Raw genomic sequence first — 21,769 nt, 5'->3', positions numbered from 1 at the left:
AGAACACCTTCATTTGTGGTTATTTCCTTAGCTTGCAAAATTTTTTTGTACCTCTACATGCAAAGTGTTTGTAAAATTAGAGAGAGATAGTCTTGTTCAGATTTCTGTCATGAACACTATAATTATGTACATTTAAATTTAAGTGAAATTTAGGCTTTCTCAAATAACTGTTTCACCAGAGATTGCTTAATAGTTTTGGGAAATCTTCAACCATAGTAGAAACACATTAAGCCAAAATGCACTGTAATTAATTTTTGTGTGTGGTATATAAATAGTGGTTCTATTATTTCATATCATTGCCAAATTTGTGTTCCAAGGTGCAATTACTGATGCTTTTGGATGGAAGTTAATAATTTTCCTGAAAAGTAAAATTATGTACTCAAGTAAGACTGGGAAATGCTGGATAACACATTACATTTTTAATGGCTTATTTTTTAGTCTTTCCATTTGAACCAAATTTAGACTCACAGAAAAGTTACAAAAATAATACAGAGAGCTCCTACCTACCCTTCCCATATAAACTTCCATTAACATTTATATCTTACAGTATCATAGTGCAGTTCTCAAAATCACAAATTAACATTGGTACAATACAATTGACTAAATTGTTGGTCTAAATGGATTTCACCAGTTTTACCATTAAAATCCCTTTTCTGTTCCAGGATCTTCTCCCTGGCAGATTCAGGGAGAAGCAGTTTCTGAAATAACTTAGCAGTTATTTCTGCTAAGGCTCCTCCAATTGGTGGTAGTTTCAGTGGGTAAGGTTGGAAATCAGTATAAATTAATGACTTTTTTAAAAATTTCTTTTCAGCATAACAGAATTCATTGTTTTTGCATCACACCCAGTGCTCCATGCAATGTGTGCCCTCCATAATACCCACCACCTGGCTCCCCCAACCTCCCACCCCCTGCCCCTTCAAAACCCTCAGACTGTTTTTCAGAGTCCATAGTCTCTCATGGTTATCTCCCCCTCCAATTAATGACTTTTAATGCACTATATCAAAGATAGACACAGAAACTTAGATCTGTGTCTGTATGGACCTGCGAGTATATACAAATATAATTCCTAACTCTTTGTTTACTGAGAGAGCAAGGATGGCTCAGTAGCCCTTAGCACAGTTAATGTTCACATCTTGGTTACTACACACGGTTCTCTAATAATAACATCTAGGGCTTCTTGGGTATTGGGTGGATCGAGGATGTAGGCAGGGAATGTACAAGAGGAGTCAGGAAAAATCTTGTGGTGCCAGAAAGTAAGGAGTTGCTCTGAAAAGTGTGGGGGTTTGTCAAATTGGTCCAAGAAATAACATTGAAGAAGTTCCTAACATGCTAAGATGGGACAATTTGAGAAACAAAGTAAATAATGATAACATTCTATTTTAACCCATAAAATCAAGTAAATAGACTGATGTAGGAAGGCAACGAATAAATAAGAGGAAAAGAAGAATAGCTCATTTCTTACCAAAGAATTCCAACTAATAAATGTGGAAGGAAAGAGAGAAATAAGAAGTCATCACAAGGCAAACAATGGTTGTAGACACCATCCTCCAAAGGGTGCTAGTATTAGTGGGTGAATGTTTAAGGAAATCCAGGCTCATTGTGTTGTCTCAACATGTCTGTCCATGGTATTTAATAACTATGAAAGGAAAAATTATAATTTTATAGTGAAGTAACCTGACAGACACAGTTTTAATCAAGAGACCAAGGTAAACATCACCAATAAAAAGAGGTGTGACATCATGTAATCCCTGTGATATGCTAAGAAGTACATGACAAAAAGAAGTGCATGACATAATTTCTTTGGTATTCTTAATTATACTTCCTGATTTTGAAGAAATACCTAGACACACCAAAATTGGGAACATCCTACAAAATACTGACCAGTACTCTCCCAGATGCCAAGGTGGTGAAAGACAAGGAAATCCTGAGGAATTAAATGCTTATTTTTAAGCATTTTAGTCAGCTTTATTTGGGCGTGATTTAAATATTTTAAATAGTATTTTGACTGGAGGAATTCTCCAAACAAAATCGTCAGGAAAAAAGTATATCTGGAGAAAACAAAGAGCAAGGTAGGGCAATATTTTGTTTTATCTTTTTTCTTTCTTTCTTTTTTTTTTTAACGTAAGGTTTTCACCCCAAGTACGGGGTTGGAACTCATGACCCTAAGATCAAGAGATGTGTGCTCTACCTTGTGAGCCGGCCAGGTGCCCTCATTTTGTTGTATCTTTGACCCTAAGCAGAACTACAAGGATCTGCATTAGAACGTGAGGAAGTCTTCATTGTTTCTCTGACCTCAGATGAAAATTAACAATGAGACTTCCCAGGTCTCTCATACCCCAACATCCAGGGAGTCCCTATTTTAAACACCGTGTGGAGGAAAAAGGAAAATTGAATGTCTTTTACCATCTCCAAAAAAAAAAAGGACCGAAAACAAGGGAGGAAAGCATGGACAGAGGTCGAGATGAGAAGGGTCGGAGAGTTTTTCTCCTTTATAATACTGAGCTGGTCACAGAGGGCCCAGGGAATCAGTTGCCTTGAGAAAGGAAGAGAAAGTTTCTTAAAAGTAACAGAGATTGGGGAGCCTGGGTGGCTCAGTGGGCTAAAGCCTCTGCCTTCCGCTCAGGTCATGATCCCAGGATCCTGGGATCGAGCCCCATATCCGGCTCTCTGCTCAGCAGGGAGCCTGCTTCCTTCCCCTCTCTCTGCCTGCTTGTGATTTCTCTCTGTCAAATAAATAAACAAAATCTTAAAAAAAAAAAAGTAACAGAGATTAGGGGTGCCTGGGTGATGCAGTGGGTTAAGTGCCGGGCTCTTGGCTTCAGCTCAGGTCATGATGCCAGGGTTATGAGATGGAGTCCAATGTGGGAGTCTGCACTCAGGGCAGAGTCTGCTTCAGACTCTCTCTCCATCTCTCCCTCCCCTCTACACTTGTGTGCTCTCTCTAAAAAAAAGTAACAGAAATTATAATTACACCCTTGACTAAAAGAAAGGTAAATGGAAAAAAAAAAATATGTGTGGGGTGGCAGGACAATCTCAAATGAATTACTTTAATTCTCTTGGAAGTTTCCCATTCCAAAACTGTGATAGAAGATTATATTTTGTCATCTGGAAGATCTAATCCAGTCACTCTCTTCCCATAGGGAGCTACAAATAAAAATAGAGTGTCCATGAGAAGCACTTGGTTTTCCTTTAGAGTAAAACATTATTGGGTTTTTTTTTTTTTTTCAGTTCTAATGTTTGATTGTTCCATTTCAAATAACTGTCACTTAGAGTATAAATCTTGAACTTTATTTGATCAAACTTTCTTAAGTCTGCACCTCTGTTTCCGTTAATAGATAAATGTATATGCTTTTCAGTGCTTTCAGTCAGAGTTGAGAAAATTAACAGGCTTCTCCCGCCCTCCCACCATACCTCAAGTCTCTTTCCCATCCCTAATGGCTCACACCATTAGCAAGCTGGTAACTTACCGCTGCTTAGACTCCTAGGGGAAAAAAAAGGAAGGTCATAGAAAGGGCTTTGACATATTTCCTTCCCATATCCTTTTCTTCTTTTCTGCTATGGAATATGAATTTCACTGCAACAATAAACTACACAATAATGCTCACTTTTTCTTCTAAAATCTCCTACCTCATACTACCCTGCTCTAAAGCACTTAGATTTTCCTGGCTATTATATTAGTTTGCTAGGGCTGCCATAACAAAGAAACTGAGTGGTTTAAATAATAAAAATTTTATTTCTCACAGTCCTGGAGGATGGAACTCTAGTGTCAGAGTATTGGCAGGTTTGGTTTCTCCCAAGGCCTCTGTCCTAGCTTGCACATGGCCGTCTTCTTCTTGGGCCCTCACATGATCTTTCCTAGGTCTCTTCTGTCTCTTATGAAGATACCAGATTGGACTAAGGCTCACGGTAACAGTCTTGTTTCAACTTCACTTTTTTTTAAAAAAAAGATTTATTTATTTATTTATTTATTTGAGAGAGAGAGAGAAGGTAGGGGTGGATGAAGAGGGAGAGAGAATCTCAAGCAGAGTCCATGCTGATCATGGAACCCAATGTGGGGCTTGATCTCACAACCCTGAGATCATGACCTGAGCCAAAACCAAGAGTCAGATGTTCCTCCAGCTGAGCAACAAAGATACCCCAACTTAATCACTTTTTTAAAAAGTCTCTGTCTCTAAATACAGTCACATTCTGAAGTGCTAGGGGTTAGGACTTCAACATATGGTTTTGGGAGGGTATAAAATCCATAACAGCTGTGGAGTTGGGGGCACCCAACATCTATAAGGATGGATTTGGAATACATCTATAAGTTATGTATTCCTTGGAATACATCTATAAGTTATGATTGTTTCCACTATCAAACAGTTCTGCTGGTTCTGTGGAAGCCTGCTTCTTTGACCATGGAGATTGAGAAAGATGGTGTTGTCTGTATACCCCAATGGTGCTTTGTCCATTTCTCCCATGACAAAACATTTTTGAAAAAGGACTACAAGATTGGAGGTCTGAATGGAGGTAATCACAAGAGAGGGAAATGATGCACCTCTGAAGGTTACTTTTTTCTTTTATATAAGTTATGTATACTGAAAATCTCCATGGAAGTGCATTTTATTTGGTGTCTCTAAAATATGTTTGATTACCTGAGAAATGTATTCCTAAACACACCTATTAAAAGATCAATTGGAACAGAATTTCATTAAACATAGTTTGGAGAAATTTGGATATTGCTCTCATCTGGCATTCTGCTGTTTGAAAAGCCTTAAATAGCTCATCATTCTTTATCAAATTAGATTCAAATACGTCCATTTAATTTAAGGCCCTCTATACTCCAGTCCTAACTTATTTTTATATCCTCATCTCCCATGATTCTCTTATATATGTCATGTCCTCCAAATAACATGATCCTAAATATACTTTGTGGTTTCCACTTTCCCATTGCCTTGAACTCATTTCTTCTGGCATTCCAGAGGATTTTGCTAAATCAAAAATTCTATCTCCTCATGAATATTTTTAAACTCCCCAATTAATGTGATTTTTTGTTTCTATGAACTTGTACATATTTTAATATATTCTGCCAGAGTATGTATTTTTTAAAGGTTTTATTTATTTATTTATTTTAGATAGGGATATTGGGCTGGAGTGGGGGGAGGGGCAGAGGGGAGGGAGAAGGAGAGAGAATCTCAGGCAGACTCCATGCTCAGCCCTGACATGGGGCTCAATCTCATGACCTCAAGATCATGACCTGAGCTGAAACCAGGATTCGGGTGTTTAACCAGCTGAGCCATCCAGGCGCCCCTATGGGTTTTTTTTTTTTTTTCTCTTTTAATGTATTTATTTTTTCCTGCTTAGCAAACTGTAATTTCATTCAAGGTAAAAACATTTTGTACTCATACCATCACAGCATGGACACTCAACAAATACTAGTTAACTAAATGAAGTTAAGAGGGTACTAAAGATGATTCACTGAAGCCCTTGCTTTAAACTAGTTTGTGAAGCATATGACTTCATCTTCTCTCCCTCTTGAGACTCTGTTGAAATCATGACAGAGAAATAAAAAATGATAAGCTTTCATTAATGAAAAAGAAGTGAAAGACCTAAGAGAGTTCAGTCAATTTCTGGGAGACGGAAAAAAGGAATTTTTCTGTTGACACCCCCCTGTGGTGTTCAGAGGGTGATGCAGCAGGACAAAATGGTATCCCCCAGTGAAGATCTGGGGTTCAGGATTTCTAGAAAAAGAAGTCCAATTTTAGTTGAATTTCTGAATACTAAACGAGTTACCCTTGTTCCATCTACCACAGTACCATTCCTTGTGGTTAAGTTTAGTCAGACATTTACTACTGGGAAAAATCTGTTTTTTCCTAAACACACTAGAAGAAAATGTCTGAAGTATATGCTGGTAGATAGTTTGGAGTTGGGGTTCAGTATTCCATACTGAATTTGGTGGCTCCAGACAAAATAGCGTGATCCTTTCTTCCTCAGTAAGCGTGTAACCTGCCACTGAAAACATTTACAGACAAAGGAATCCGTTTAATATCCCTGTATCTCATACTCAGAATTTTGAAATATGGCTCTCACCATTTGCTGAGTATGAGCATGCAGCATGAAATGAGGGAAATAAATCCAGCCAGATGGAAAAAACTATCTCTATTCTCACTGGAATTGTTTTGGATCCATAGGGAAGGTTGGTTTTAGGCTCACTAGTAAAAAAAAAAAAAAAAAAATAAAAAATCACATTTGAAAATAGAATTGAATGTATTTTTTGAAACCTCAGTAAGTGAGTAAATATTTTAAATGTATTTTTGAAAGGGAAGTATAAATGATAGTTTAGAAGAATATTAAAAAATTATACAAGAGTGATGATGGCTGTTGAAAAGAATAAAATGTTGAGGAAATTTTTTTTATTTGTAGAGTCTTAAATTTTCAGAATCTTTAACTTAGATTTCTGTTGATTATATTTCTGGAGGATCTTATCTTCTCTTTAATAATAAGAAAAAAGCCATAATAAATAAATACACAAATCTAGAATAGCTTAAAATTATTATAATTATTATTCTAGATTTAGGAAGAACAGGAGTTATGGTAGAGAAATAGAAAGTAAACAAGACCTTTTGAAATTGGCAGAATGCTGAAATTAAAATTGAATAAAATTCAAGAGCAAAAAAAAATAGAAGAAAGAAAAGAAAAAAGAAACCTGATTAAAATATCAGCAGAGGATCTGAATAGATATTTTTCAAAGAAGACATATAGATGGTCAACAGGCATGGAAGAATGTTCACCATCACTAATCATCAAGGAAATAAAAATAAACCACAATGAGAGTTCCACCTCACACCTGTTACAATGGCTATTAATAAAAAGATGAGAAGTCACAACTGTTGACAAGGATGTGAAGAAAAGGGAATCCTTGTATACTGAACATGGTAATGTAAACTGGTGCAGCCCCTATGAAAAACAGTATGGAAGTTCCTAAAAAAATTAAAAATAGAACTACTGTATGATCCAACAATTCCACTTTTCGGTATTTATTTGAAGGAAATGAAAACACTAAGCAAAACACTATTTATATCCCCATGTTCACTGCAGCATTATTTACAATAGCCAGGATATAGAAACAACCTAAGTGTCCATTAATAGATGAATGGATGAAAAAGTTGTAGTATGTACGCACGCACACAATGGAATACTATTTAGCCATAAGAAAGAATGAAATCTTGCCATTTGCAGCAAGGGTGGAACTTGAGGGCATTACCCTAAGTGGAATAAATCAGACAGAAGAAGGCAAATATCATATGATCTCACTTATACATGGAATTTCAACAAAACAAGACAAAACAAAACAGAAAGCCAAGTTCATAGATACAGAGAGCAGATTGGTAGTTGTCATGGTGGAGGACGAAGAGTGGGCAAATGGGTGAAAGGGGTCAAAGATGCAAACTCACAGTTACAAAATAAATGTCACAGGGATGTAATATATGGCATGGTGACTGTAGTTAATAATACTCTATTGCATATTTGAAAATTGCTGAGAGTAGATCTTAGAAATCCTCATCGCAAGGGGAAAAAAACAGAACTATGAGGATGGAGATCAGACTTTTTGTGGTAATCATTATGCAACATATACACATATAAAATCATTAGGTTGTATACCAAAATCTAGTATATGTCAGTTATACCTCAATAAAGATTTTTTTAAAGTTTTGAAAGATAATATCATAGAAATCCTGAGGATTACAGATAAAAGTACAGAGATAGAATGTGTAAGAAAAAGGATTTGCAGGGCAAGAGATCAATCCAAGAGAAATAATTTCTGATTTAGTGGGAATTCCAGAGAACATAGAGAAAATAGAATATAAGAAATTAGAATAAGGGGATTCAAATCTTTAAATTGACAGGGTCTCTTGCTAGTAAATGATAATGATTGAAAAAGAATTATACCTAGATGCATAGCATTGCCAACTTACAAAATGATAATAATGAAGAAAAATTTCTTAAAACTTGTGCAAAAGGGAGCCACTTTGGAGAACAGTGTGGAGATTCCTCAAGAAATTAAAAATAGAGCTTCCCTATGACCCTGCAATTGCACTGCCGGGTATTTACCCCAAAGATACAGATGTAGTGAAAAGAAGAGCTATCTGTACCCCAATGTTTATTGCAGCAATGGCCACGGTTGCCAAACTGTGGAAAGAACCAAGATGCCCTTCAACGGACGAATGGATAAGGAAGATGTGGTCCATATACACGATGGAGTATTATGCCTCCATCAGAAAGGAAGAATACCCAACTTTTGTAGCAACATGGATGGGACTGGAAGAGATTATGCTGAGAGAAATCAGTCAAGCAGAGAGAGTATCATATGGTTTCACTTATTTGTGGAGGGTAACAAAGAACATGGAGGACATGGGGAGATGGAGAGGAGAAGGGAGCTGTGGGAAATTGGAAGGGGGAGATGAACCATGAGATACTATGGACTCTGAAAAACAACCTGAGGGTTTTGAAGGGGTGGGGGGTGGGAGGTTGGGGAACCAGGTGGAGGGTAATAGAGAGGGCACGTATTGCATGGAGCACTGGGTGTGGTGCAAAAACAATGAGTTGTTACGCTGAAAATAAATAAATAATTTAAAAAAAAAAAACTTGTGCAAAAGGGGAAAATAATTCAGTATTGACTTGGATTCTTAACTTTAGTCAAGAGTATCCACTTAACAAATTTAGTCTTAAAGAGATTATGAAGGAATATCGATAACTCAGAGCAAGAAAGTTAGCCTCTATCTAGACTAAACTCGCATGAACAATTTCCACTGCCACACCACATGACGAACCAGATAAAAACCTCAGAACCATTCCACCTCTGCAACAAAATAGATGCCACTTGCCTACCTGTTCCTTCATTTAACTCACTTTCAAAGTAACCAGTAGGTCTGAGGTTGCAAACCTAATGACCAACGGACCAAATTATGAGGTGGATAAGTTTTCCTTGGCTACCAGCCTGATGTAAATTTTTTTTTCTTTTTAAAGATTTTATTTATTTATTTGACAGACAGAGATCACAAGTAGGCAGAGAAGCAGGTAGAGAGAGAGGAAGGAGGAAGCAGGCTCCCTGCCGAGCAGAGAGCCCGATGCGGGGCTCGATCCCAGGACCCTGGGATCATGACCTGAGCCGAAAGCAGAGGCTTTAACCCACTGAGCCACCCAGGTGCCCCCAATTTTTTTTCTTTTGAATTGATTCCTTTGAATTTGCCTTTTTCAGACATGTAACAGCCAACTCACCACAAGCCTGGACACTCCCCTTTGTCTCACATCTGGCCTGATTCCCGTATTTACGTTACAAACCTTGCTCTGTGGACACTGCAGTTACAGAACTCTGTAAACTCTGAAAGAGGAATTCCAAAGATGAATTAATAATGGAAGTATGATTATATGAACAGCACCTGTGGGCAATCTGTTGTGAGATAATTCTTTCCTCTCACACTTCAGAGAAGGCAGTTAGTAATAGAGAATGCCTACCATGATATAAAGCTTGGTAACATTGTCATTATGAAATACTCAAAACTCTACCTTAAGCTGAAGATTTGGAAGTTTGTTTGTTTTTTTTTTTTTTTTTGTATGTGTGTCAAATTTAAGGTTTGCATGAAATCACATGCTAGAAATAGCATTGAATAGGGTTAAAATAACATTACATTTTTGCCATTAATTCATTTCATAAATAATAATCACATGCATCCACACAGTATAAGGCACTGAGTTTAGAAGTTTGGGACATGGAAAACATGAGTGTATTCCGATCACAAAAGACTAATACTCAATACAGGGCAGGACACAGTGTAAATATGACTTATATATGGATTTGGAACATATTATAAGTTTCACCAGTAGATTTATTTTATTAGTAAAATACCTTTTGCCTATGGTAAGGTCAGTTTGCATACCTTGAGAATAAACCAAATGACAACATGGGGAGACAGTAAATAAATCTAGTTACAAATAATTGTAAAAGGGCAAAAAAATACTCAAATGTTAGAATGTAAATAACAATAATTGGAGCTTCTATAATTCCTTTATTCTAAAATATTAATATGTATGGCATATAACTTTCCTGGGGAATTCACAGTGGTGTTCCAAACTAAAGGGATAGATGTAGTAGTGCTGTATGAACCCTACAGGGGTACAAAGCACTTGAACCAAAGCTAAATGTTTGGTCTCCAGTAAGCAAGCAGGCTGTGTTCTGAGAAAGAGAGAAAAGGGTAAGCACATTTTAGGTATGAATTTTTATTAATGCTAAAGTAGAACAGTCTAAAAATCAGTGGGCTACGCTTTACTTAACAGTGGAGTCGAAGAGCTGAGAATGAATAACGTTCATTATGACAGAGGAATTTACTTTTTCATCTGACAGTTTCAAAAGTCGATGAACAATCTTGGGTCACCAGGGAGGTGCAGTTGTTAAGCGTCCCAATGTTGGTTTCAGGTGGGGTCATGATCTTAGGGTCACGGGGCTGTGGGATCAAGGTCCTGCGTCAGGCTCCGCTCTCAGTGCATAGTTGACCTGAGAGACTCTTTCTCCTGCTGCCTCTTCCCCGCCCCTCCCCAGTCTCTCTCTCATCCTCACTCTCTCTCAAATAAAATAAATCTTCAAAAAAAAAAAAAAAAGATAGATGAGAAATCTTTACAGAATTTTTTGTATGTGATAATTAGACGGTTTTTTAATTAAATGAGCACTTTGGAAAATTACACTGGAGTTTTTGAAAGACAAACTAACTTTAAGAATAGTGAATTTTGGCCACCTTCAAGTACATACAGTCTTTCAGATTTAACAGTTGAGCTCTATTTCATTTCTTCATGACATAGATTCCTTTCCAAAAGTGTCCCTTGTTTAAGTTCACTATTAATTATGTTTGAAAGCTATATGGCATTTTTCTGTTTTTTCTACTTCAGCAATTTTTTCTTGTCCTGAGAGTGGCAAACAGCTTTCCAGTTCCATCTAGCGGCAGAAAATTGATGAGCATACACTATCTTGATTTAATCTTAGAACTCAAGATTTTTGTTTTGATGTCTGATGACATAAAAAGCTGGGAAATTCTGCTGTTCAAGAGTAGGAATGCATAAGCCTCTTCCTAGTAGACTGAGGCATCTTAATCTTGTGTATTTTTACTTCTTCCATCTAGAGATCTTGAATACTTCTCTCCCTAGATAAGATACGCATACTTGTATGTCAGAGGAATAAATGTTCATCAGAGTTGTGTTCGATGTTTCTTTTGTAAACTCACTTTTTGCAAGCTTCTGTATACTCTACTATACCTTCTCCACCCATGAATTACGTTTCCAGGGACACAGCCTACAGTTTGTTAGAATCATTTCTTTGGATTACAGTGTTAACTGTACATTCCTGACATTGATAATAAAGACGAAATTGTAATATCATTTAAATAATATGATTTTTAAATAATGTAACAGTTTGGGACCATTATGAATTAATGCAATTCATGTGTGTTTGCAGAAAAACACCCTATAAAGAATATAAACAACTATGTGCAATCAAGCAGACATTAAATTGGAGAAACACAAGTGTACAGAATTAAATAAAGTGTATTAATTTTAATTAGATTTAAACCTTTGAGTTTTAAATCTACTTTTAATCAATATAATGAGGTAGTAAATATGTAATCTCCTTCAAAATGAAGCATTAATAAGGAAATTTTATTTTATTTAACATTTCAAGTATAAATCTAAGTGAAATCCTTTTCCTAAGGCAAAAATTTCCACCTAGATAGATGTAAAGTATTTTATTACACAGCAAAGAATGGATTTTATATCAAAAATCCCGGTGACAAGGTGCTGTTTATTCTCAGTGATGTGAAGATAATTTAGTTTGATAGTAAAAATAAGTATATAAAAACAACTAATTTGTCAACCTGTGTCAGTGTTGGCAAATCTGAAAGTGATCATTTACTGTATATTTCCATTATTCAGGATTGAAGAGAACAAAATACACCAGCAACACTAAATCCAGTGATTAAAGTGCAGAGGTGTTTAAGACAACAAACGTAATATTGTAAGAGAGGTGGGTTCCTACGAATGATTACATTTCATAACCTTGAAGGCAGTGCTTCGTAATACCAAGCTTATTCTTGAGTTCACCTGTAGTTTGGTGGCATCCTTGTTTGCATACAGGAAATATAAAAATAAAATCAAATTTTATTTTCTAGAAGTTATTAGTATGTGTTTTCAAAAAAATAAAAACACTGTCCATCTTTACGAAAAAAAATAGGAATTTGTCAGTAGAATAAGGTTTTACGCTGTTTGTTTTCAGAACACTTTTTTAAAAAGATTTATTTATTTATTTATTTGAGGGAGAGAGAGAGCAGGCGCGCTGCCAGTGTGATTGGGAGCAGGGGCAGAGGGAAAGAATGTCAAATAGACTCCCTGCTAAGCATGAAGCCCAGTGTGGGGCAGGATCTTACCTTGACCTGAGCCAAAAGGAAATGAGCCACTCAACCAACTGAGCCACCCAGGCTCCCATTGTTTTGTTTTTTCAACGCAAGCTATATTACGGAGCAGAATAGTTCAGCACATTACTGAATGAGAGAGAGAACTTGTGCTGTGATAGGATTTCAACTTACTTTATCTGGAGCAGGAAATCCAGTTAATCCTTTTTTATTCCTCCCTCTGTGAAAATTTGATATGGGGAAACTTTAAAAAAAAGCAAAATTATGTAAGATTCCTTTACTGTAGTCAGAGGCCTGTATTAAAATACATTTCTGCAAAGAGCAGACCCAAGTACTTGCTCACTAAGCAGTCCTCCTTCCGCTCGGTTGGTAGTGTTGCAACACAGGAGATTGGTGTATGAATTAATTTGCTTTCTGGCAATAAAAACCCATTTTCCTTGAAGGTGTAATCACAGATTAATGAGGAATGTGCTACTTGCATTTAAAAGAAAAATAAAATCAGTTGTCAAAATTGATTTATGCACCGTCAGGAAATTAACTGAAACAAATGATATTTCTAACTTGGGAAAAATAAACAGAATAGAACAAACATATTTTTTTAACCAATATTTATTATATTGAGAGGGACTTTTCATGTCCGAGAATTGGTGACTATAACTCATCATTGAGGACAAAGAAGAGTTAAGTATCCTATTGTCTATTCTCTTCAACTTTCCATAGAAAGAGAAGATCAAAGAGGGGAATGGATAGAATAACACAGTGTTTTGCCCCTACTCCCAGCTACGTGAAAGGAAGTACAAAAGAATTAGCTATTACTCATGGAGAATGGGAATTTCTGCAGGAAGTGGGAACTAGCAACTTGTTCCCTAGTTAGACATTTGCTTATGTAGTTTCTTGTGATTCTTTGTTGTGATTATTTGCTTATGTAGTTTGTTGTGATTATTTGAACGTGAGGAAAAAAGAATTAGAGTAAAATGGTAGAGCTAGAAAGCAGCTTTCAATCCCACACATGAGTTTTCCTCAGCACAATTGATAGCTTAAAAAGATTTGAGCCATATTTCTGGTACCCTGTCTAAGTGTGTTGACCACAAAGTGAGGAAGCTCAAGAAGCTAGACTGTAGGTTATACCACCAGGAAATAAGATAAGGGAAAGTGGAAGAGAGTTTCTTACTTATCGGTGATCATATACCAACGCTCACCCCATACTCCACATAAAGGGGATTCACGTGTGCCTACCAGACCCCTTCACAGAGGACAGTGATGGCCAGTTAGAGTTACTTTGAAGATCAGCAACATCTCGGAGAATAAGCCTGAGCTGATAAGATTGGAGTTTCAAATTGGGTTGGAACTGAGCTTTTTAATAACTGAACATGATTTGAAAGAAAGGGACCTGCCCAAGAAATTATTATAGGACAGAAATGGGGCATTTGACAGGACATGGTTAAAGCCTATAAGCTCTTGAAGAATTTGAGGTGGGATTTGTAATTTTTTTTTTAAAGATTTTACTTATTTATTTAACACAGAGAGATCACTAGTAGATAGAGAGGCAGGCACAGAGAGAGAGAGGGAAGCAGGCTCCCTGCTGAGCAGAGAGCCTGATGCGGGACTCAATCCCAGAACCCCGAGATCATGACCTGAGCCGAAGCAGCGGCTTAACCCACTGAGCCACCCAGGCGCCCCGGATTTGTAATTTAACTAGATTTTTTTTTCCTTTCTCTTAAGTAATCATCTTCCCCCCCCACTTCCCTTTAAAATTTTTTTTTTTTTCTCACTTAGACATTTCTTTAGGGTTTAAAATTTGGACACAAGCTTTGTTTCCTCATAAGTTGCCTAATCAAAGTTTTTCCAAGGCTCTCATGACTATGGTTTTGGGTGCATGAATTCTACAGCATGTCCCTTTATTCAGGGAATAGACAACTCAGAGATGTTCTTTAAAGTATCAAGCATACACTGATACTCTGTAATCCATGTGTTATCTTGATAGAATATTTTATTTTCATATTCCTATCATTGTTTTCTTTCTTTTTCTACTAATACCTTTATAAAAATCCTGGAGCCGTCAATTATTTTGAAAATGAAGGTGGACATAAACCTGTCTAGGAAGGACTGATTATCATTGAGTTTTCAGTAAAAATGGTAGAGCAGCCTTAAAAGGGTATGAAATAAACTAGACTGTACTATTTTATAGGTTTGAGTATACTTTGAGGTTGACCGTAAATGCATAAGCCAATTATTTTCCCTAAAAGTTCATTTGATTAGTGTAAACACATCTTAAATCTTCATTAAATGGCTCTTTGTAATTTTCACTAAGCTTTCCATTCTGTGCTTTTTTGTCCCTAATATCTTTTGTGTTTTCACTGCTGCTGAGGTTAAATTTATTTCATGTCGATTGAGGAACTCAGTGTTTGTTTGTTTGTTTTTTTTCCCTAATTCTAATGGCAAATTCATCATAGGGAAAGTAATTGTTTCGACCTAAAAAATGATTCTGGTGAAGGAGACAGGTATTATATAATTAAGAAAGCTGAACATTTAGTAATTAAACATGAAGAACATTGTTAGATTATTCTTTGTTCACTTAACCATTTATTAAGCACTTACTCTGTGCCAGAATGGATGGCAGGGTCTCAAAAATATAGCTGTAAACAAGACATGATCCCTTTCCTCATGTGGCTTATTTCACATGGGAAGCAAGACATTAAGGAGTAATTAATACAATTTAGTGTTATAGTATCATGAAAAAAGTACAGCCTTGCAAAGCTGAAAAAGTAATAAGTAAGCTGTTGGTCAAAGAATTGAGTAAAGTGTAGGAGATAGAAGGAACAACATTGTGAAAAGGCCAAAGGGTAAGAAAGAGCTTCTTGTTCAGGGTACATTAAGGAGTGCTCATGGCTGGAGCATACAAGAGAAAGAAGACAGAAGTAACAAAAGAAATTTGAAAGGCATAGCGTAGGTCAGAAGGGCTTTGTAATGATGATAAGAAAGTTCACCTTTTTAAAATGGAAGAAAGAAGTCCTTTAAACATTTTCAACAGGAGAGTCACATGAACTGATCTTAAAGATTTTGAAATTCACTCTTATGACAGCACCATAAACTGATTTGTAATGGCCGATACTGGAGGCAAGGAGGCAAAAAGATGGTTCAGGACTATTTTAAGAGTGTGAGAATTGATGGGGAAAGGGACACATAATGAGTTTCAGAGTCACTTAGATGTGGAGTTAAAAAATTTTTCTTGTAGGGCACCTGGGTGGCTTGGTGGGTTAAAGCCTCTGCCTTCAGCTCCGGTCATGATCCTGGGGTCCTGGGATCGAGCCCGCTGGGAGCCTGCTTCCTCCTCTCTCTCTCTGCCTGCCTCTCTGCCTACTTGTGATCTTTTTCTGTCAAATAAATAAATAAAATCTTAAAAAAATTTTTTTTCTTGTATAAGAAGTTTAGAATTTTTTAAATTTACATAATTGTTTTCCTCCTTTCAAAAATAATCTTGAGTTAATTCTGCCTAGAAACAGGGGCGCCTGGGTGGCTCAGTGGTTTAAGCCGCTGCCTTCGGCTCAGGTCATGATCTCAGGGTCCTGGGATCGAGTCCCGCATCGGGCTCTCTGCTCCGCGGGGAGCCTGCTTCCCTCTCATTCTCTCTCTGCCTGCCTCTCTGCCTACTTGTGATCTCTCTCTGTCAAATAAATAAATAAAATCTTAAAATTCTGCCTAGAAACATAAAGTGAGATAAGATGAAGAGAAAATTTAGGTAGAAATTAATTTGTCTAAAGTTGAAGACAAAACTCTTTTTTTACACATCTATAGGCTATAAAATGCCCTTTTAAAAAACAGATATAACTGGCATGTAACATTATATTAGTTTCAGATGTACACCTTAATAATTCTACATGTTCTATATATACAATATTTAAAAAAAGATTTTATTTTTTTGTCAGAGAGAGAGAAAACACAAGCAGGGGGAGCGGGAGGAGAGCAAGCAGAGGGAGAAGCAGGCTCCCCACTGAGCAAGGAGCCAGATGCAGAACTTGATCTTAGGACCCTGGGATCATGACCTGAGCAGAAGGCAGCCACTTAACCTGCTGAGCCACCCAAGAGCCCTGTAGGATTTTTTATATATATATTTAGAAAGAGAGAGAGAGAAAGAGAGAGAAATGATCATGACAATTACTCCATCCATTCACCGCACATACTTAAAATTTTTTTTCTTGTAAGAAGAATATTTAAGATTTACTCTCTTAGTAGCTTTCAAATATATAACACAGTATGATTGACTGTAGTCACCATGCTGTGCCTTATATTCCCAGGAGTTATTTATTTTACAACTTAAAGTTTGTACTTTTTGTTCACTTTCACCCATTTCACCCACCTCCCATCTCTGGCAACCACTAGTCTGTTCTCTGAATCTCTAAGTTCATTTTTTTGTTTGTTTCTGTTTTTATAGATTCTACATATAATGAGACCATATGGTATTTGTCTTGGTCTGACTTATTTCACTGAACTAATATCCTCAAGGTCCATTCATGTTGTCACAAATGGCAGGATTTCCTTTTTTATACCTGAACGGTAATTCATTATATACATCTGTGCCACATTTTCTTTACTCATTCATCCATCTATGAATACTTCAGTTGTTTCAATGTCTTCGCCAATGTAAACAGTACTGCAATGATCATGAGATGCAGATGTCTTTTGGATATATGCTAATATCATTGCATATTAGCACATATTATATTCTATATAATAAGAAATTATATTCTATATAATAAGAAAAATATTTTTATCACAAGCTTGGGGCTTGGGAATGGAAGGGGTGCCTAGCGGAGGAAGGCAGAACCCAGAGGAATGGGCTTTTTGAACTTCTCCTGTCAAATAGAGCACAGGGGACCGGTGCAGGTGACCCAGGTAGAGGAAGACAAGGTGATGGTGTTGATGGACCATTTGCTTGTGATAAAAATATTATCATGGACAGGTACCTACCATATCAGGTGTAAAAAATAAGCGCTCCAAAAGTTTCTGAAGCCCACACAAACTATCTCTGATTGTCTTTTCTTTCTAGGACCTAATAGGCTACAATGACAAATCCAAAATCACTTCTTTGATTTTAACATTTTTATGTTTACGTTTTCTCCATGATGTTTTATAAGCAGTATTCCTTGCATTTTCACTGTTATCTGTATGGTGCATTTTCACTGTTATCTGTATGGATTTTATTTATTTATTTATCCATCCATATTTCTGATGGACTCAGATACCTAAGATTTTTGTACCTTTTTTCTCTTCCATTAGCAATCCTTTCTGGTCTACATTCAGGACCGAGTCTAGTCTGGTCCAAGCTATTATCATCTTTATCATGATGACCTCCTTATTGGTCATTACCCTTTCTCTGGTTTCTGAGTCAGCACCATGACCCAGGGGATTTTTGTAAAATTTAAGTCAGAATCATTTCGCACCCATCTTTGAAATCTCTCCAGTGACTGCCAAATCATCTCAAGTACAGGTCAGAGTCACTGTAAACATTTATAAATCTCTATGTGATCCCTCTCCCTGCCCTGCTATCTCTCTGGGTTCATTTTTTTCTCCTCCCTCAACTCCAGCTAAACTGGCCTCTTTTCTTTTCCTTACCTGTATCAGTCATTCCTCTGCCTCGGGAAAGCACTTGTGGCTGCCTCTGCCTGGACCACTATTCTCCTGGGTACCCATGTGGTTGCCGTTCCATAACTCTTGAAGATTTTTACTCAAATGTCAACCTCTCAGGGATGCCTTCCTCAACCATACCATTTATATTCCATTTCACTCCTAGAAGTCATTTTTCTCTCTAATTTTTCTCTCAGTCTCTTATCACTTCTAACACATAATACAGTTGGCTTCTTTTGTTTATTGTCAGTCTTCTTTCACTAGAGCTTCCAAATAAGAAAACATTTTTTGTCTTGTGTGTTAACTGCCATAACTTTTGATTCTAGAACTGTCCCTGACACAGCCTAAGTGCTCAATGAATATTTCATGTAGGGATTAATAAGTGGGAACTGGACATAGCTCTTAGTATTAAATGACATTACTAAGTTCACACATTTCTCAAGCAATTAACATGAGCTAAAAAGGAGAAAATTTGGGCTATTTACAATTAGCAGAAACCTAGAGATTCTTGCTTACCTATCTGGGATATTTGAAGAGAGCATAAAGAGGTCTTCTGGGGGTAGAAGCATAAAATAGCATGAGAACAAGCAAATGATTTAGGAAAATCCATCTGAAATATCTTTGTCCAACCTTCCTTTTCTGTTCCCTTCCAAGTTACAACATTGTATTTCCATCTCAGAACCTGGACTTAGATTTATGATTTTCTTTAATAGCTTTTAGGACTCTTGTGTGACATGGATTTGACCCCATGCTACCTTTTGGATTTTGAACAAACACTGATGAATTATTGGCACCTTCTCTTACATTCCCAGCACTTTAAAAGGTTTCTATCTGTGCCAAGTATCATCTTGCCAAGTAGACTAAGGAGCATAACAAAGAACAAAGATAATTTTATTTTTGTTTGCCAAAGGGAATGTTTTCTCCACCAGGAAAAATTATTTTTAGGAAGCAGTAGTTAGATATAGGCAGATGCAGTCAATGGTCAGAAGTGGTCTGCTTTATTTTATTTTCCTATTTCCAAAAACACATTAACATTAAAGAAAAAAGAGTAAAGGTTTTAAGAGCATTAGTATAGGTTGACTAGACACGTTGAAATTGGCTCCAAAATTTAAGCAATGAGGAAGGTGTAACAGCAAAATAGTAGAAGCTAACATTTACTGAGTGATTACTATGATCCCAACATCTACTGAGTGATTTGTTTGTATTACTTCATTTTATCTAACTCATGAGGCTGGGGCTATTTTTCACAGAAGAGGTAGAGAATCACTCAGAGGTTACTTAACAACTCAAGATTGCAGAATTAGAGTTCAGATCAGGTGATCAGTCTTCAGGGTCCGAGCTCTTGACTCTTTTTTTTTTTAAGGTTTTATTTATTTATTTCAGAGAGAAGGAAGAACACATGCATGTGAGTTGGGGAAGGGGAAGTGGGAGAGGGAGAGAATCTCAAGCAAACTGCCCCCCAACCCCCAGCACAGAACTTGAGGCGGGGCTCAAGGCAGGGCTCAAGATCATGACCAGAGATGAAATCAAAAGTTGGATGTTCAACTGGGCCACCCAGGCATCCCATGGGCTCTTGACTCTTAATTGACTCTAAAGCACAATTAAGAAAAAATGAAGTAAAGTGAAGCATACCTGGAAAATATATGATTTTTTTTAAACTTACTGACTCTGAAAATATTAATGTATTATCTCTAATAATTCTTTAGATAAAACGCATTTTATTTTATTTTACTTTTTAGAAGATTTTTATTTATTTATTTGACAGACAGAGATCACAAGTAGGCAGAGAGTCAGGCAGAGAGAGAGGAAGGGAAGCAGAGAGGCTGATACAGGGTTCGACCCTGCGATCATGATCTGAGCTGAAGGCAGAAGCTTTAACCCACTGAGCCACCCAGGTCCCCCTAAAACTCAGATTTTAAAATGTTTTTTAACCCTAAATATGATATATATATATATCGTTTGTTATCTGCTTTTATCCGTTCAGAATATATAGACATTAGATGAAATATTTTGATATTTATATATTTATCACTTGCCTTCTTAAAGTGCATTTCTTGTATTTATAGACTCCTTAAATTTATTCAGAAAAAGTGAAATTTACTATAACAAATGGGAAAGAACTCTTGTATATTCACAATATGTTTTTCATAGGTTGACTTTTTTATTTATATCCAAGGTCACTGAGCAGAACATTCTAGAAAATACAAACTGTACTTTCTGTGATAACTTAGGTTGTATGAAAAAATACTTTGGGGGATCTCTTTGAAGACCCTTTTATCATGCAGAAATATTTTTTCTTAACTGCTACACAATTGGAAGAAAGCCATTGCTATGATATGGATGGAAATTAAGAGTATATCTTCTGTGGAATCAAATTGATAAGTTGACATTGTACACTTATAAATACAAAGCAAAATCTGGTTACCTGGTTACCTACAAGGGCCAAACAAGTATTATAAATGAGATGAAGTGGGCCATATTATTTAGACTACAAAACAAGTGTAAAAATAGGATGTGCATGACAGGATATACATAAATAGAAATTAAAATGAAATGCTATATCTTATTGCCGCATAGTCAGGATAAATGCTTTCGTTAACTGGATCATGAAGAACTACTTTCTAGGAATCTGCCGTCTTTCAAACTTACATATTGTGTTGGTTTCAAAATTTCTGTGGTAACTCTTTGTATTTGTAAATAATACCATCATTTATAGTATCACAGATAGACTTCTTTGAACTGTGCTTACCCCTTCCTCCTGTAGGGAAACCAGATGAGGTGTAAAAACTGTCTTTTTAACCGCATTCACTGTGTCTTGCTCTTTGTGTATGTGTATGTGTGTGTGCTTTTGTTGCAGAGAAGGCCAGCAATCCCCAGAGCAGTGGCAGAAGATATATGGTAGATGCTCTGGCAATGAAGTATACCACATTGTTTTGGAAGAAAGTACATTTTTTGCTGAATATGAAGGGAAGAGTTTTACATACGCGTCTTTTCATGCACACAAAAAGTACGTTTCTGCTTCCAAAGGGGACTTAAAATATAAATCAAGCATACCCTTTAAATACAGTTTTCTAAAATACAGCCCATTGGTGCTCATGAGTTGCAAGGATTCTGGAATTTTTAATGTAATTATTGAGACATTTGAACTCTGGTTCTGTATGGTCTCTACAAGTTAAGAGTGTTAGGTATAAAGTATAATTTAATAGAAACACTGGCTTTAGTAACTTTTAAGTCATCTTTAAAATATTTTAATCCATGAAGAATTCACAAATACATGAAAATGAATCTTCTTTAGAGATCTGATTTTAAAGTGCTGATTAAAAATGTAAACAGTCATAATAACATTTATAAAATCTAGACATTTAAAAAAATTTACTTTGATCAGAGAAATGAGTTAAAAAGTAAACAATGGTACCTTCTAATTCAAACATGAAACAAAATATTTTTTCTTTTTGAGAAAAATTATTTACTAAAGAAACAAAAATATGTTTACAATCAAAGTAGTATAATATTGTATTGTATTGTATTGTAAATATGATATAATATTTTAAGGTTTGTATATGTCTAGTATTTTCCACTAATCTAATATTTAATATATCCCACTTTAATTCTCAGTATGATTCTATCTGTACATATACTTTTGATGTTTAAAAAATATTTTTAAACTAGATTTATTTCTAATGCTATAACACATATTGAAATAAAAACATTCT

General features: G+C 36.2%; 1 protein-coding gene across 5 annotated transcripts in view; it reads left to right on the top strand.

Annotated features, from left to right (window-relative positions):
- KCNT2 (potassium sodium-activated channel subfamily T member 2) overlaps positions 1–21,769 on the top strand; it is a 344,600-nt gene that overhangs the window by 217,324 nt on the left and 105,507 nt on the right. For all 5 annotated transcript variants that reach the window (XM_045982454.1, XM_045982456.1, XM_045982455.1 and 2 more), the window contains exon 15: positions 20,914–21,063. In XM_045982454.1, coding sequence (XP_045838410.1) covers positions 20,914–21,063 — 150 coding nt within the window. The remainder of the gene's footprint in view (positions 1–20,913; positions 21,064–21,769) is intronic.

This window comes from Meles meles, chromosome 17 (assembly GCF_922984935.1).
Source record: "Meles meles chromosome 17, mMelMel3.1 paternal haplotype, whole genome shotgun sequence".
NCBI classification, from domain to species: Eukaryota; Metazoa; Chordata; class Mammalia; order Carnivora; family Mustelidae; genus Meles; species Meles meles.
This window is presented reverse-complemented; position numbering and strand designations above follow the sequence as displayed.